This window comes from Melanotaenia boesemani, chromosome 1, assembly GCF_017639745.1.
Source record: "Melanotaenia boesemani isolate fMelBoe1 chromosome 1, fMelBoe1.pri, whole genome shotgun sequence".
Lineage (NCBI taxonomy): Eukaryota > Metazoa > Chordata > Actinopteri > Atheriniformes > Melanotaeniidae > Melanotaenia > Melanotaenia boesemani.
This window is the reverse complement of record NC_055682.1, coordinates 44469327-44486084: the sequence shown is the minus strand read 5'-3', so window position 1 is coordinate 44486084 and position 16758 is coordinate 44469327. Positions and strand designations below refer to the sequence as shown.

At 45.9% G+C, this 16758-nt stretch overlaps 2 protein-coding genes across 4 annotated transcripts in view; one reads left to right on the top strand and one right to left on the bottom strand.

The window, feature by feature from the left end:
• Nucleotides 1-5356: 5356 nt before the first annotated feature.
• Nucleotides 5357-9928, bottom strand: tssc4 (tumor suppressing subtransferable candidate 4). The gene is made up of 2 exons (XM_041981674.1): nucleotides 9877-9928; nucleotides 5357-7153 (listed from the first exon to the last, which is right to left on the bottom strand). The coding sequence occupies exon 2, from the start codon at nucleotides 7127-7129 to the stop codon at nucleotides 6344-6346; it is 786 nt and encodes a 261-aa protein (XP_041837608.1). The 5' UTR covers nucleotides 7130-7153; nucleotides 9877-9928; the 3' UTR covers nucleotides 5357-6343.
• A 294-nt stretch (nucleotides 9929-10222) lies between these two features.
• Nucleotides 10223-16758, top strand: part of shcbp1 (SHC SH2-domain binding protein 1) — a 6716-nt gene continuing 180 nt past the window's right edge. Inside the window, exons 1-14 of one of the 3 annotated variants that reach the window (XM_041981653.1) lie at nucleotides 10223-10476; nucleotides 10907-11113; nucleotides 11197-11312; nucleotides 12640-12848; nucleotides 12933-13028; nucleotides 13097-13327; nucleotides 13404-13581; nucleotides 14020-14140; nucleotides 14218-14349; nucleotides 15456-15574; nucleotides 15655-15741; nucleotides 15981-16107; nucleotides 16183-16272; nucleotides 16303-16758. The exon at nucleotides 16303-16758 is cut by the window's right edge and continues 180 nt beyond it. In XM_041981653.1, the coding sequence (XP_041837587.1) occupies nucleotides 10329-10476; nucleotides 10907-11113; nucleotides 11197-11312; nucleotides 12640-12848; nucleotides 12933-13028; nucleotides 13097-13327; nucleotides 13404-13581; nucleotides 14020-14140; nucleotides 14218-14349; nucleotides 15456-15574; nucleotides 15655-15741; nucleotides 15981-16107; nucleotides 16183-16272; nucleotides 16303-16478 (2037 nt within the window). In that variant the 5' untranslated portion in view covers nucleotides 10223-10328 and the 3' untranslated portion in view covers nucleotides 16479-16758. Of the gene's footprint in view, nucleotides 10477-10906; nucleotides 11114-11196; nucleotides 11313-12639; nucleotides 12849-12932; nucleotides 13029-13096; nucleotides 13328-13403; nucleotides 13582-14019; nucleotides 14141-14217; nucleotides 14350-15455; nucleotides 15575-15654; nucleotides 15742-15980; nucleotides 16108-16182 lie in introns of all 3 variants that reach the window. The other 2 variants (XM_041981643.1, XM_041981633.1) reach the window with 2 other exon arrangements.

Genomic DNA, 16758 nt, shown 5'->3' with positions numbered 1-16758 from the left:
TCCAGGGTGGTGTTCGGCACGGTGTAAAAAGTAGTTCCAGGGTGATGTTCCGCACGGTGTAAAAAGTAGTTCCAGGGTGATGTTCCGCACGGTGTAAAAAGTAGTTCCAGGGTGGTGTTCAGCACGGTGTAAAAAGTAGTTCCAGGGTGGTGTTCAGCACGGTGTAAAAAGTATTTCCAGGGTGGTGTTCAGCACGGTGTAAAAAGTAGTTCCAGGGTGGTGTTCAGCACGGTGTAAAAAGTAGTTCCAGGGTGATGTTCCGCACGGTGTAAAAAGTAGTTCCAGGGTGATGTTCAGCACGGTGTAAAAAGTAGTTCCAGGGTGATGTTCAGCACGGTGTAAAAAGTAGTTCCAGGGTGGTGTTCAGAACGGTGTAAAAAGTAGTTCCAGGGTGGTGTTCAGAACGGTGTAAAAAGTAGTTCCAGGGTGGTGTTCAGCACGGTGTAAAAAGTAGTTCCAGGGTGGTGTTCAGCACGGTGTAAAAAGTAGTTCCAGGGTGATGTTCCGCACGGTGTAAAAAGTATTTCCAGGGTGGTGTTCAGCACGGTGTAAAAAGTAGTTCCAGGGTGATGTTCAGCACGGTGTAAAAAGTAGTTCCAGGGTGATGTTCAGCATGGTGTAAAAAGTAGTTCCAGGGTGGTGTTCAGCACGGTGTAAAAAGTAGTTCCAGGGTGATGTTCAGCATGGTGTAAAAAGTAGTTCCAGGGTGGTGTTCAGCATGGTGTAGCATCTCTTCTAACATGTCTGGAAACGTCTGGGAAGTGAGGAGACCAGTTGCTGGAGTTTTAGGAGAGGAATGTTGTCCCATTCTGGTCTGATGCAGGATTCTAGCTGCTCTACAGTCCTGGACCTTGGTTGCTGGATTTCTGCTTCCATGATTTTCATTTTCCATGAAAGTGTCAGGATGTGTGGAGGCTGCAGGGAGATGATCGCTGTAGGTAACAACACATTAAAAAGATTGGCCAGGGAAATGGTGGGAGTCTGGGAAGGAATGAATGAAACTCAGGTAAATACAGGCCGAGGTGAACTAACAAGAAGCACATTAGCAAATGAAGCATGTGTGCTGATGAACAGGAAGAGAACAGAACACGGAAGGGAATAAACCTACTAAACATTATACCAAACATACTTTTTTCATTGTAGTTGTAGACACCGCTCCTCACACTCAGGAAGAACTTCATCCAGCCTGGAAATATTCCTGCCTGCTGGGAATTTTCTCATCTTCTGGAAATATACAGCCGTTCTTATATCTTTACTTTTTACTCATTCATGTTGGCTGTTAGATTTCTATTGTTACTGGTCCTCACTTTCAAAGCTATTCACAATCTGGCCCCTCCTTATTTGTCTTATCTCCTCCCTCCCGTGCTCTCAGGTCATCCTCCTCCGTTCACCTTACTGTTCCCTCTGCCCGTCTCCCATCATTCACATCTGCACTCAAAACCCACCTGTTTAAACTGGCATACTCCCTATAACTCATGTTAACTGTTTTGTGTAATTTTTATTTCAATGTCCGTTATCTGCTTTTAACTTTTATGTAATTTATATTTTTATTGTCTTTTTATTTTTCCTTTTGTGTACGGTGACCTTGGGTGATTGAAAGGCGCCAAGAAATAAAATGTATTATTATTATTTTCTTACTTATGTGTTTAAGCTGAGAGACTCCTTAAATTTTCATTATGCTTGAATAGGCAAGGCAAGGCAAGGCAGTTTATTTGTATAGCACATGTCATGTACAGGACAATTCAAAGTGCTTTACATAAAACAAAGATATTACAGATATTTAGAATAGTAAAAGGCATCAACACATAATCACAATAAAATAATAAATTACATTAAAATGATTAAAAGCAAGATAAGTTAAAAAAAAAAGTTACCGTGCAGATTTCATGCATAGGCACATGAGAAAAGAAATGTTTTTAACCTAGATTTAAAAATGTCTACATTTGGGGAAAGTTTAATCTCCACTGGCAGTTTGTTCCATTTGTTTGCAGCATAACAGCTAAATGCTGCTTCTCCATGTTTAGTCTGGACTCTGGTCTGGACTAGTTGACCAGAGTCTTTGGATCTAAGAGCTCTGCTAGGTTTATATTCTCTGAACATATCACAGATGTATTCTGGGCCTAAACCATTCTGGGATTTGTAAATGATCAGAAGGTTTTTAAAATCTATTCTGTGACTGACTGGAAGCCAGTGTAAAGATTTCAAAACTGGTGTGATGTGTTCAGATCTCTTAGTCCTGGTTAAAACTCTAGCAGCAGCGTTTTGGATGAGCTGCAGATGTTTAATGCTCTTTTTAGGAAGTCCTGTTAAAAGACCATTACAGTAATCCAGTCTACTGGAGATGAATGCATGGATGAGTTTCTCTTGGTCTTTCTGGGAGACTAAACTTTTAATTCTGTTGATGTTTCTGAGCTGGTAAAAAGCTTCTTAGTGAAGCTTTGATGTGGCTGCTGAAAGTCAGGTCTGAGTCTATCAACACTCCCAGGTTACGAACTTGGTTGGTGATTTTTAGAGCCCGAGTCTCCAGGTGTTTGCCAATGCTGACCCTCTTCTCTTTGCTACCAAACAGAATAATCTCAGTTTTGTCTTCATGTAATTGTAGGAAATTCTCCCTCATCCAGGTGTTTATTTGCTTCAGACTCTGACACATTAAGTCTATTGGACTGCAGTCATCTGGTGACAGAGACACATAAAGTTATGTATCATCTGCATAACTTTGATAACTAATGCTATAGTTCTGTAATATTTTACCCAAAGGGAGCATATACAAGTTGAACAGAAGAGGTCCAAGGACTGACCCCTGGGGGACTCCACAAGTCATGGCCACTCACTCGGATTCATAGCTGCCGATCGAAACAAAATAACTCCGGCCTTCTAAATAGGACCTGAACCAGTTAAGGACCGCTCCAGAAAGTCCAACCCAGTTTTCCAGCCTGTGCAACAGGATTCTGTGATCTACAGTATCAAACGCAGCACTGAGATCCAACAGAACCAGGACTGATACTAGACCAGAATCAGTATTCAACCTAATGTCATTTACCACTGTGATCAGAGCTGTTTCAGGGCTGTGATGAGGTCGGAAGCCGGACTGAAATTTATCTAGATTTCCACTTTCATTTAAAAAGTCATTAAGCTGGTGAAATACAACTTTCTCAATAATCTTGGAAATAAAAGAGGTTAGAGACGGTCTATAGTTGTTCATTATAGAGGCGTCTAGAGTCCTTTTCTTTAGGAGGCTTAATAGCAGCGATCTTTAGTGACTTGGGAAAAATGCCTGATGCCAGTGAGCTGTTAACTATCAGTAGGAGATCACTTTCTACTGAGGTAAAAACTGGTTTTAAAAAGTCGGATGGTATCATGTCCAGAGTTCATGTTGTTGATTTCAAATGCCAAACTGTTTCTTGTAGGACTTTTAAATTCACCATTTTAAATTGTGACATGACAGCAGAATTATTTCCGGGTTTTAGACACAGACTAATTTTCTTGTTTGACTGTGTGGAATTAATATTTTGCCTAATTGTTTTAATTTTTTGGCTAAAAAAGTTTGCAAATTGGTTGCATTTCTCAGTGGAAAGGAGCTCTGGGCTTATCTGTTTAGGAGGATTTTTAAGTTTTTCAATCATAGCAAACAGAGAGAATTGTTGACGTTCCTGTTAATCATTTCAGATAAATGCAGCTCTCTGGCCTTCACAGTTCATTGTTATAGTTACGCAGGCTTTGTTTGTACAGCTCAGAGTAAATTTGAAGTTTATTTTTTAGCCTTTTCCGCTCAGTTTTTCTGCATTCTCTTTTTAGGCTGGTAACCACAGTGGTGTTTCTCCATGGTGTTTTCTGTTTGATCAAAGTGTTCTTGATTCTTATCGGTGCAACAGCATCCATTACATTCAAGATTTTCAGATTAAAATGATCCAGGAGTCCATCAACTGACTCTGCTCTGGTTGTTGGTAACGTAGCTATGGCCTCCACTAACTTAGCACTTGTTCTTTCATTAATGTACCTCTTCCTAACGGAGAAGCAGGTTGGTTGAACATTCTGAGTGATCAGTAAATCAAACAAAATACAAAAATGGTCAGACAAGGCCAAGTCAGTGACCGCAACAGAAGAAATATCAACACCCTTTGAAATAACCAGGTCCAGAATGTGACCTTGAATGTGGGTCGGTTTGGTTACATGTTGCCACAAACCAAACATCCAATATGGAAGAAAATTCCTTGACATTACCATCCGTCATGTTATCTATGTGAATGTTAAAACCCCCAGTTAAGATGAAATGGTTAAAATCAGTAGAGATAACCGACAATAATTCAAAAAATTCATCAATAAAATTTACACAGTGTCCTGGACGTCTGTAGATGATTAGAAATAGGATTTTAGGAATGCCCCTTAAAATAAAACTAAGATATTCAAAAGAAGTAAAATCACCAAATGAAATTTCTTTACACTGGAATGAATCTTTAAATAAGGCAGCTTCTCCTCCCCCTTTCCTCCCGTTTCCACATTTATTCATAAAACTAAAATGAGGGGGTGCTGTTTCATTAAGAACTGTAGCACTTGTGTCTTCTGTTAACCATGTTTCTGTCAGAAAAAGAAAATAAACTGTGAGAAATGATGAAGTCATTAACTAACAGTGACTTGTTGGACAGAGATCTAACATTTAGTACAGCAGCTTTATGAAGTTTACTCTGGTCTCTGTTGTATTCTGAGTTATACAAGGTACAGTTAACAGATTAGATCGATTCACCCCACAAGCTGACCGTGTTCGATTCCTTATTTTACAAACACAGGAATCCTACTGGGTCCAGGCTTGATCTCAGAACAGCTGTCAGTAGTAGCAAAACTACAGCAAGGACCCTGAACGCATCATGGCATGTTATCTTTGTTGTGAATTCTGCTGCTCTGTGAACCTCCTGCACCTCCTCCCGTGCCCTGGTCTGCCAGGACAGATGATCTAAGAGGAGGATGAGGAGGGGGAGGAGGGGAATAATGAGAATAAAGATCTTGAATTTTTCTGATCAGCTGTTTTACTGTAGAAGTACAGGCAGGGATCCCGGCTCAGGTCCTCCAGGTCCTGTCCTGCAGACTTTCCATCTTCCCCTGCTTCAACACACTGACTCAAACGAATCGCTCAACAGACCCGTCAGAGAATCTGAAGCAGGTGTAAGACCTGCAGGACCAGGGTTGGGAATTCCTGCTCAGAGGTAACAGCTGTTATAAGTCAACCAAGTTATTTCTATACGAGTAACATCCATCCACAGTGAGCGCTGCACATAAAAACACCAACTGCCAGATGAGTCAAACACAGTAAAAGCATCTGTGAACAAAAAGGAGTAAAGCGGTAAAAACCAGAGCAGAGAAATGAGAATTCACCCCTTTAATTCAGTTCTGTCACGCAAACCCAGAGAGCACAGACACAAAAGCAGACCTGCACTTTGCATAAAAACAGGAAGCCGGTTGTTATCAGATGAGCAGCAGAGCCTCATGGTCTGTTTCAGGCTCTCACAGCCAGAAGATAAAGCAGCTTCATCACCCGAGCGCCATGTAAATCCTGCTCGGCTGCATCAGCTGCTTCACATCAGGGTGCTGACTCACAGTTCAGCTGCCATCCTGCATGTTGCCATGGCAGCAGCAACAACTGCAGGCAGTAAACACGAGGTCATAGGAGCAGCCGAGGTCCGGCTGAGGTCCGGCCGGTCAGTCAGGGTGCTCCATCAGACACTGAGGAAGAGTGTGGTGGAAGTAGTACTGGATTCACTGGTCTGTCTTCAAACGGCTCATCCGATCGCTCTTTGGTTACAGAATCATGATTTCACCACAGCTGACTTCAACTGCTTCTCAGTCAGAACCAGGATTTTATGGACAGGAGATTCAGCTGGAGTCATTAACCTACTTTTTACAAAAGACAGGAACAGAGGAGCATGAACGACGTGCTTAGACTCAGCAGCTACATCATATGGGTGGGTAGACATGACGGACACGTTTACTTGTAATTTAAGTCCAATTGTGGTCGGCTTATACCTTCTTTTATTTGGAAAATCCCAGTGTCCTCCACGTGGTGCTGAACTAAAAGCTTCATGAACCACCTACAAGTCTGATCTGTTGCTGATGGATCAGAACCAGTCCATATATCCAGAATATTCCATCAGTTCAGGGATCTCAGTCTGATGATACCTGGATGATATCCGTGGCTCTAAATGCAACCCGTGAGTCTGATGTGTACAAGCTTGCTTATTAACCTGCAGAGGAGTGTTGGCGTCCTTCAGGTCAACAGACCGTTGCAGGAGTCGGTCTGGGAGGACTCCTCTGGTCAGACATGGGCCTGGACACGAGGAGAGGACTTTTGTCCTCAGTTGTCCTCGTGTCCTGAGCTCTTCCTGTAAACCTTCCTCTTCAGCTTCCGGAAGGAGTTGAATCCAGGGCTGCAGTCCTCCATCATCTTCTCCTCTGCTGAACCCACTCCTTTCTCCTCAGCTTTCCCTCCTCTGTCTGTCGTTTCTAGGATTTTTCCAGTTCTTCCTCCAGCCTCTTTTCTTTTCCGGCCTACCTCCTCCTCCTCTTCCTCCTCCTCCTCTGCCAGGTGGCTGAGGTGCAGCCCCTTCTCGTTCCCCTGCTGATCGGCTGGAAGCTGGTCCCTCAGCGGTCTCTTGGGTCTGGAGAAGACCATCTTCTGCTGGACATTGCAGGGGGAGTCCTGCTTCCTCTCTGGCTGCAAACTGGACAGGAAGTGGTGCGCCGCCATGCGGTTGGTCTGATCGCTGCTCTCAGGAACGTCCTCAAGACTGTAGTGGGTCCAACGCTCGGGGTGCACCAGGTAGTCTGGGACGCCCCTCTTCTTGGGTGGTGTGGGGCAGATGGACGGAGGCTGGTTCAGAGACGAGGCAGGCTGTCTCTCCAGGCTGTCCAGGCTGTGGAAGATGCTACGGCTGCGGTGTGAGAAGGCCGAGCTGGCTCCGCTCAGGATGAAGGAGCTCTGAGCCGTGGGGGCGGCAGCTGGAGCGAGGACCTCCCCGTCATCGCCGCTGTGGTCCAGCTCCGGGTCAAAGGGAGCTCTGCTGGGCTGCTCTTCAGGCTCCGACTCATCGCTGGCCGACAGCTCGTCCACATCATCACCGGGGTGTCTGTGATTGGTCATCCTCAGCTGGACTAGACCAGAAACCTGGTGAGGGAGAGGAGACTGAAACCATCATAATTTTCAACAGATCAGCTCAAAATAATAAAAAAGTAAGAACCTGGTGTTTTGTTACTCATTTATTTCTTTGTCTCAGTTTTTCTAAAGTCTCAGGCTCTGTTAATGTCCCGGAGACGAGAGGGGAAGAACAGGAGATGAAGAATCAGTGTTAGAACTGGTTCCTCTCCAGGACCCTCAGCTCCTAGAAGCTCCGCCTCCAGCAGGAAGCTGCAGTCATGGTTTCCTGAATCTAATTGGTCTCTTAATGCAGGGGGAGGAATTCTGCTCCACTCTTCCTTCCATCGTTTGCAGCACCTGAAGGTCCCACTACAGTAACTGGACTGAGGTCTGGACTGTGACTGGACCACACTGAGAGCTCCTTCCCTTCTAGTCTGTCTGGTTCCTGCAGTCAGGATGAGGTCTGGACTCTTTGGTATCCAGAGTTCATGGTCCATCAATGACTGCAGGTGTCCGGACCATCATTCCTCCACCACCGTGCTGACATCTGCTATGAGATGTTTAAGGACCAAACATGTCCACCTTGGTCTGGTCTGTCCAGACTAGAACCTGGTTCCAGATGTCTGCTGGTTTGTCCAGTCTGAGCCGTGCTGCCATGTTCTTCGTTCTCCTGCATCCCTCCCAACAAGCCGTACTGGTTCAGCCTGTTTCTAACTGGACTGTCCTCAGGGCTCCAGACTAACGTTTTTACGAGGAGCACGGCAGCCCTTAACTTAAATTTTTAGGAGCACAAGCAGAAAATTTACGGGCGCACACTGAAATCACCTCGCAAAGCAAATATTCACATTTCCTCTCATTTCCACTGTATTAGTGATAAATATTTAACAATAAATTCAGAAATTACAATGTTTACAATTCATATTTATTTTTGCTGCAGTTGACATAAAAACATCTTACTGGCCGAACTAATACAAAACACGTTAATTTAAGTAGGCAAACCAGCAGCTAACTGGCGCCTTACTGTGAACTACTGGGCTGAAGAGGGAGCAGAAGCTTGTTAGCGACGAAGTAAATTCAGTTCTAACTCCTACAAGAAAAACACCGGGAAATGTACTGGTCGCTGTTGTGGAGAAGATGAAACATTCACTCGCATTGTCTCACATTTTAGTCGCAAAATGCGACAGTTTGGTCGCAGTCTGGAGCCGTGTTCCTGACGCCAACCTAGGTCTCCGGAAAGACCTGCAGGTCTGTTTCTCTTTAAATGGAGACTGTGTGTGTGGGATAAACAGCGGTGATGAAAAACCGTCCACATCTTCGCTGTCTTTTCCAAACACGTATGTCCTAACTTCACGTATGTCCTAGCTTAGCGGAGGCACACCTGGATTACCTCAGGTAGATCTCATGTCTGGAAGCCAGAAGCATTCGGAACGCTTCATCATGGACAAGGATCACCAAGTCCAGAAACATTCAAAGCCACGCTGTTTTACACCAGGTCCAGGTCCAGGTCCATTTACACACTGGGGGACATAAACACTGCAACAGGTTTTCCTGCCCTACTTGTTAAACTAGGGTCCTTTCAGACTTAACCTCATCAGGTCCAGGTAAATACTGAACTTAATAAGCCTTTTAAATTAAATTATATTAAGTTAAATTAAAAGCAGATGTGACCCAGGTGTGTCCAGGTAAAAGCTCTTCAGATTGGGCAGAATTTCTCTTCTGGACCTTAGAAAAAAATTCCTCCATGTCACTGTGGGTTCAGCGCAAAGGGGTCTACCTATTTCACAACCAATAAGAAAACAGGCTTGGGGTGATGGCGGAGTACAAAGTCCACCTACAGCACCAGATCGTAAAGCTGGACCTAGAAATGGACAACTGATGATCAGGAGTCCATGGAGACGTAGGCCAGCATGTCAGTGAAGAGCGACGTGCGGTAATGAAGAATGAAATGGAGTTTTCTGTTCATTTCTTTAAATCACAGTGGTTCTGATAGATCTGATCAGGCGAATGCTGGATAATTGGGCAAAGCCTGAACAAACCTGCTGCCTACAAGGCTGCTCACAGCACATTCACAGACAACCCAAGATTTCCATTTAGTCTAGGTTGACACTGTCACCTAAACCAGTAAACCCGCTTTTTACCTCCCTGGGCTGTTCATCGCCCTCATAACGTAATCCTTTGGTTGAGCATCTTAAAATCTTGTACATCTCAAACAGACTAACACAGCAGGAAGTCTTCAGTTGATCTGAGACAGACTCCGTAGGTAGGCAGGGCATCTGTCTCCCACGCAGGAGTTTTAAGGTTCTCCCCATTTCACAGGAGCGTGAATTTTAACACCTTCCATTGGGTCCTTGGGCAAGACCCTTAATGCTACTAACTACGCACCGCATTACTCTCAGAAGCAAGTCGCTCTGGAGAAAAGCGTCTGCTGAAGGACTGTAGAACAGATGTGATGTGGTCTACACCCCAAACAGACACCTTAATCAGTCAGCTGACGAGTGGACAGCGTTTACCATTATGCTCTGAGACTGCACAGTCGTTAAAGTCCATCCAAGCACCAGATTCTTGGAGCACTGTATGCTGACCATTAGTTAGCATGCTAATGCTACTATTCGTTAGCGTGCTAATGCTAGCATGTTAATGCTATCAACTTGGTTTTGCATTGGTGCGATGTATTAAACAAGATCAGGTTAACTTCATCTAGCTTACTTTGTACCAGTAAACGCTTGTTTTAATGTTCTTTCTCGATAATCTACCTGTTTGGCTCTGTAATCGCCCAGTAGTTAGCCAGCCAAACGCTCTTCTTCTACAGCTTCGGATATATTCCACGAATGCGTTACCGCCTCCTGACGGTTATATGCGAAGACTGCAACAACTAAATTAACTAGAGGCTTTACTACACACCACACACAAGTTTGACTGAACACAATTCAGTAACATTTATTGTTCACCCATGATGAACTCTGAACGCACCCAGACTGGCCCTGCAGTATTAATGCTGTATTATAACAAGTACTGGCCCAACCTTTTGCGCATGCTCAACACTGCCTGGCAGTTCTCCTGTAGTGATTGGCTGCAGCGCTGCAGACCGGGATATTTTGAAAGTAACAGGGTGTACGCTGTTAGTTTGTCAGAGAGACGCAAACTAGTACGGCTGCCCTGTTTTCCTGTATCAAACGGTATTTGTGGTGTCTGTTTGAAGCACTTCATGGAGCAGGAATCGCGGGAAGCTGCGTACACTGTCAAGGACATGTCGGACTTGGTTGTAGTTGATCTGGATTCTGACGTTAAAGCTGAACTCAAAACAGAGACCAGCCCACCTGAAGAAAACGCCAGTTTGTTGGATATAACCCATTGTAAGTGGCAGACAATGAACATTTTCGCTGTAAACACTAAAATCTGAGTCATAAGCGTTGATGCCGATATGTCGAAAGTTAGTCTAAACCGTAACGCCCGAGGCTAACACCGAAGCTAACTCAGAGGCTAACACCGAAGCTAACTCAGAGGCTAACACCGAAGCTAACTCAGAGGCTAACACCGAAGCTAACAAATTAGCTTTAACCAGTTCGGGCTAATGCAGAGTTACAACTTATCTGGGTTAAATCGTGGCGTTTGTTCCACCATTTTCCTCTAGAAACGTTTGTGTTTTTGTATCCATTTTTAATAAGTAAGGCAGTATTTTCTTTCCCATCCGCTTTGACCTCCAGTTATAAAGGTGGCGACGGTTCAGCTGAGTGTTGACTTGTCTTTGTGTGACTGTCAGCCATGCTGTTGTCTCTCCTACAGCTCTGTTTCACAATGATGAGAAGGGAGGGGACAGTGATGAAGATGATGATGACAGTGGCACAGATACCTTCACCAGTGAAAAGGCTGGGACCCAGCTGCAGAGATGTGAGCGACACGAGAGAGGGAGTTCAAGGCTCCCCGACACCTTCCAGACCAGCAACCTGCTGTTTTATGAGAGGTTTAAGGCATATCAAGACTACATGCTCGGTAACTACAACCACATACCTAACCCTAACCTGATCGGAGGTGTTGTATATCATTTAATCCTTATTTACTGTGTTTGTCTTAAGGTGACTGTAAGCCCTCAGAAGTGATGGCCTTCACAGCAGACTACCTGGAGAAAGTTCTGGAGCCCTGTGACTGGGTGGCTTTATGGGGCACTGATGTCTTCGATGTTCTGGTGGAGGTGAGAGACAATCCCACAAACATCAGCTGGAGCTTTTAATCCCAGTATAAACCAGTCTGTAGCATCTTTTAATCCCAGTATAAACCAGTCTGTAGCAGCTTTTAATCCCAGTGTAAACCAGTCTGTAGCAGCTTTTAATCCCAGTATAAACCAGTCTGTAGCAGCTTTTAATCCCAGTATAAACCAGTGTGTAACAGCTTTTAATCTCAGTATAAACCAGTCTGTAGTAGCTTTTAATCCCAGTATAAACCAGTCTGTAGCAGCTTTTAATCCCAGTATAAACCAGTGTGTAACAGCTTTTAATCCCAGTATAAACCAGTCTGTAGCATCTTTTAATCCCAGTATAAACCAGTCTGTAGCAGCTTTTAATCCCAGTATAAATCAGTCTGTAGCAGCTTTTAATCCCAGTATAAACCAGTCTGTAGCAGCTTTTAATCCCAGTATAAACCAGTCTGTAGCAGCTTTTAATCCCAGTATAAACCAGTGTGTAGCAGCTTTTAATCCCAGTATAAACCAGTGTGTAGCAGCTTTTAATCCCAGTATAAACCAGTGTGTAACAGCTTTTAATCCCAGTATAAACCAGTCTGTAACAGCTTTTAATCCCAGTATAAACCAGTTTGTAGCAGCTTTTAATCCCAGTATAAACCAGTCTGTAGTACCTCTTAATCCCAGTATAAACCAGTCTGTAGTAGCTTTTAATCCCAGTATAAACCAGTCTGTAGCAGCTTTTAATCCCAGTATAAACCAGTCTGTAACAGCTTTTAATCCCAGTATAAACCAGTCTGTAGCAGCTTTTAATCCCAGTATAAACCAGTCTGTAACAGCTTTTAATCCCAGTATAAACCAGTCTGTAGTAGCTTTTAATCCCAGTATAAACCAGTGTGTAGCAGGTGTCAGACTGGGAGGTAAAATGATGTAAAATGAATGTATGAATAGATGTAGCAGCATAAAGGTCGACCAGAAGAAGAAAGCAGAATTTATTACTAACAGAACTTTGTAGAAATAACACACAGATCAACAGTGACCAAACCTTTTCTCATCTCATCGTTCTCTCTTGGCTTTCAGGAGAAAAAATATTGTTATTGAAACAAACACACAACAGAAACTATTTCCATGTTTCCACTTTTTCCTCATTTCCAGTTATTCCTGCTACTATTTACCTGCTATCCTCACTAAACCAACTCCAGCTCAGCTGCTTTGTGGCGCCACCGTGCATCAGAAACGTCTTCTTGGCTTTATTCCAGCCATAGAGGAGACACATTGAACTGGTTTGGCTGATCCAGGTCGGATGCTAGGTGAAGCTGTTTGATGCTGTCGGTGGTTTCAGGTGGAAGGGTTGGACCTGAAGCATCTGAAGGCGTGTGTGAAGGTGGTGCTGCCTCTGCAGTGCGACACCAGAGGCTGTGAACTCACCGAGGAGGCCATGAATTCTCTTCTGGAGGCAACTCAGCACAAAGTCCCCCTGCAGGAGCTGCAGGTGGTCTACGATGAGTCTGGGGACCTGGATCAGACAGCTCTGGCTCTGGAGCACCTCAGGTAGGACTGATCACACTTGCCCCTGGAGTTGCTTTAATGTTGGTCCTTGTTGAAGTTCTTCCTCCACCATTTTTGCATCCTCAGGTTTTTCTATGAGCACATCTGGAGGCGGTGGGATGAGGAAGATGAGGATGACGACTTTGACTACTTTGTTCGTTGTGTGGAGCCTCGTCTCAGACTGTGAGCACACCTCGAGTGTCTGGTGATGTTTTGTTGGTACATGTCCATGATCAAACGTCTCTCCCCAGCTATTACGACATGTTAGAGGACAGAGTCCCAGCAGGCCTGGTGGCAGAGTACCAGTCCTTACTGGAGAGCTGCTCCCGGTGCTTCCAGCAATTCTCGGAGCTGCGCAACAGCCTGAGTGCCGACTCAGACACCGAGCTGGACAACGTGTCCATGGTGGAGGGTCTGAAGCTCTGTGACCAGCTGGAGACGTTCAAACGCAAGTTACACCTCATCGAGAACCCCCTGTTGAGGTGCGTATTAGAGCTTCATCCCCACGACGTCTTCCTGTCCCACAGCAAGGACCTGAACCTCCTGTCCTCATTGCAGGTATGTGCTGGCCTACAAAGGAAACTCCAGGCAGCAGTGTGTGCAGAGCCGTGGGCTCCGAGCTTCGGGTACGAAGGTGGTTCATGTGGTGACGGCCTCCTGTAGCCCCATCCAGCTGCAGGCTCTCCTCAGCGCCCGTCTGATGCCTCTGTGCTCCTCCGAGGACACCCAGATCCAGGTCAGTACCTCACAGATGCTTCTTGTGAAGCGTGCTAGCCTATGCAGACCAGATGGTAAACATGGACCAGCAGAAAATGTCCCCGCTTGAACAGAGTTAAGAGTCTTTCCAGCCAGCAGCCAGGTCCGGAGTTCTGCGGCTCCTCTCAGGCTGGAAGAGACGTTAGAAACTGGCTCACGTCCGATGGATGAAGGCCTCCTCGGTGTGGGGACGCAGACTGGACGTCAGTGTATGGTTAAGGCTCAGAATCACGGCTCCACGCTTGTTTTAAATCTCAAAAAGGACGCTACTGTCTCAGTGGAGGCCGGGTATCACACCTGGAAAACCGGGATCAGGAGCTGTTAACAGTTAATCCGGCTCTGCCTGTTGTGGTTTTTGGTTTGAAACGATGGTTCGGTCCTACCAAGCCACGCTTGTCTCTGATCCGTCTCCGTGTAGTTCCACAGAGATCCCGTGTTGGCCGTGGACGCCTGCTACCAGGGGGACGTTGTGATCGTCCTCCCAGGGACCTACAGCGTCAGCAGCTCCATCTTCATCCCAGACTCCATCACCATTGAAGGTAGACCCTCTCATCTTGTCTGGTAAGGTGGAGGTCTCATTCAGGACCAGGTTCTGATGTCTCTCTCTGTCGGTCAGGTTTCGGCTTTCCTGATGAAGTTGTGATTGAGGAGAAAAACAGAGGCGACTCCTTCGTGGAGTCCATGGGAGCAGACGTCAGACTGTCCAACATCAAGTTCATCCAGCACGGAGCCGTGGAGGGAATCCTGTGTAAGAACGTTGCAGAGCTTTATCCATGCGGAAAAGCTCAACTTCCAAACAAGCACACCACATCCAGCTTGTTTGGCCTTCTCATGGGTAGTCATGGAAACGAGTGTAAACAGGAAAGAAGGTGCAGGTTGAAGCTGTAAGGACGAGCCGCCATGCGAGGCTGAAAAGCAGGTTTCTGTAGACCAGGTAGCAGGTTCTGGTGTTATTGTCTCAGAGATGATCTCCATTATTACACATTAATAATCGTAAACGTTCGTATTTATAAAGAGTTTTACTGTCACCATACACACACATTCACACACTGATGGCGGAAGCTGCCATACGTTCAGCCACGTCCCATCAGGAGCAACTAGGGGTTCGGTGTCTTGCTCAAGGACACTTCAACATGAACTTGGACTTGGCTGAGGATCGAACCGGCAACCCTCAGGTTACGAGACGACCGCTGAGCCGCCCCGGCACTAAAACGTGTAAACTCACCCGGATGCTCCTTCCATGTCTGTTTCTGTCTCTTCATCTGGTTCCAGCTATGGCTCCTCCTGGTAAAGAAATAAATCCTGCACATTAACTCTGGATTTCTCTCAGATCGAAAGGCACCTGGACCTGGACCTGGACCTGGACGGCTTCTCACTGTAAACCATGTTATAAAGATGCTTTAGAACATTTCTTTTCAGCCTGAGTTTAGAAACCAGGAGAGCGTCCAGCTAACTCTGATTCCAGCTGCTGTTGGTTCAGGACACAAAGAAAACCCCAGCAGGGAAAATAAATCTGGCTGGTTTATGTGTGGAGGTGAAAACCACCACCTACCCTGTGGTAGGTGGAGATGTTTTGTGCAGCTGTTTGTCCTACAGGCTCAGGGACACCTGTACAGGTGAAGGAGAAGCTAGGCTAGTTTCCAAAGCTAAAACCTGAGCCTCCTGAGCAGAGCAGGACCACCAGGACAGACGTTTAGTCTCGCTACAGAGATTTCTGTTCAGCTCATCAAACTGCAGCGTAAACCATAAGAGCGTGGTGTCTACAGCCTCTGTTCCACCAGCTGGTCTTTACAGCTGGGGGATAACCTGGGTCTGGTCTCGGTGGACTGACTCGTGTGTGTGCTTGATCATCAGGTGTGCGTGAAGGGACTCTGAACATGGAGAACTGTGTTCTACAGTGCGACACCACCGGAGTGATGGTGCGGTCATCTGCACGGCTCACCATGAACATGTGTGACCTGTACGGCTCCAAGGTAAGTCACATGACCTCCTGACGGCCTGATGCAACACAGGAAACAGCGATCAGCGGATGTGACTGTTTATCTGCCTGCAGGGGGCAGGAGTGGAGATTTATCCCGGCAGTGTTTGCAGTCTGGTCAGTAACGGCATCCACCACTGTAAGGACGGGATTCTCATCAAGGTGAGGTCACATGACGCTGTTACCTGCTGATTCACTCAGCTGCTGGGATTCGTACCCACAACCATCTGAGACTAGCAGCTGTCTGGACCAGAAAGTCTGCTGCCCTGCAGGTCCACCCGCCCCATGTACAGTAGCATCTAGGAAGGACTTCCAGATGTCAAGAAGATCCACAAATTTCAATCAGAAAAGCAAATGTGTGTGATGACGACAAAGAGCATGAAGTGTGTGTGTGTGTGCAGGACTTTGCTAGTGATCTGAATGGGATGCCATCCATCACCCTGGAGAACAACGTGATCCACAATAACGAAGGCTTTGGGGTGATTCTGGTGAAATCGGGCGATAGAGAACATGGTGACAGAGGTGAAGGTGGGCGGCGCCCGACTGCAGGACTTCATTGAACAACCTCATACAGGATCAACATGTATCTGACTGTGTTTTCAGAAACGCCTGCTGCAAACATGCCTGAACCACAGGGAGACGTCGCGGACCCTCACCTGATCTCCTCTTCCTCAGCTGGCAGCGTGGACGGAGGCGTGGCCTTAGCTGGCAGCGTGGACGGAGGCGTGGCCTTAGCTGCAGGCAGGAAGTGGCAGTTTGCTCGTCAGCTGAGCAGAAACAAGGAGGCGACCTGTAGCCGAGCGGTCCAGGATCTGATGGAGCACCAGATCTTCGTTTCCGTACAGGAAAATGAGTTCAAACGTAACGGTGGGGGCGACTTCGGCACCTTTTCCTGCTGACTCAGCAGTTCTTAACCTGGCTTTCTGTCTGTGGGCAGACAGCTGAATGAGCGTCCGAGTGGTTCAGACTTTTCTAACAGGAAGTTCTGATCAACTTGGACCTTAAAGAACAAAAATGCTCGTCTCGTTTTCAATGTGCTTAAATGCTTTTATCTAATTTATTCCTTCGGGCTCCTGATGCTACTTTTTACAAGTTTTAAAGCCTTATTAGTTTAAAGTCATCACGTGGTTTAAATCCATTAAATGTTCTTTATTCTGGTGGTTTTTTGAAAGTTGAGCA

Coding starts and splice junctions, on each gene's coding strand:
- tssc4 (XM_041981674.1), bottom strand. CDS start 7,129: ATGACCAATCACAGACACCCCGGTGATGATGTGGACGAGCTGTCGGCC.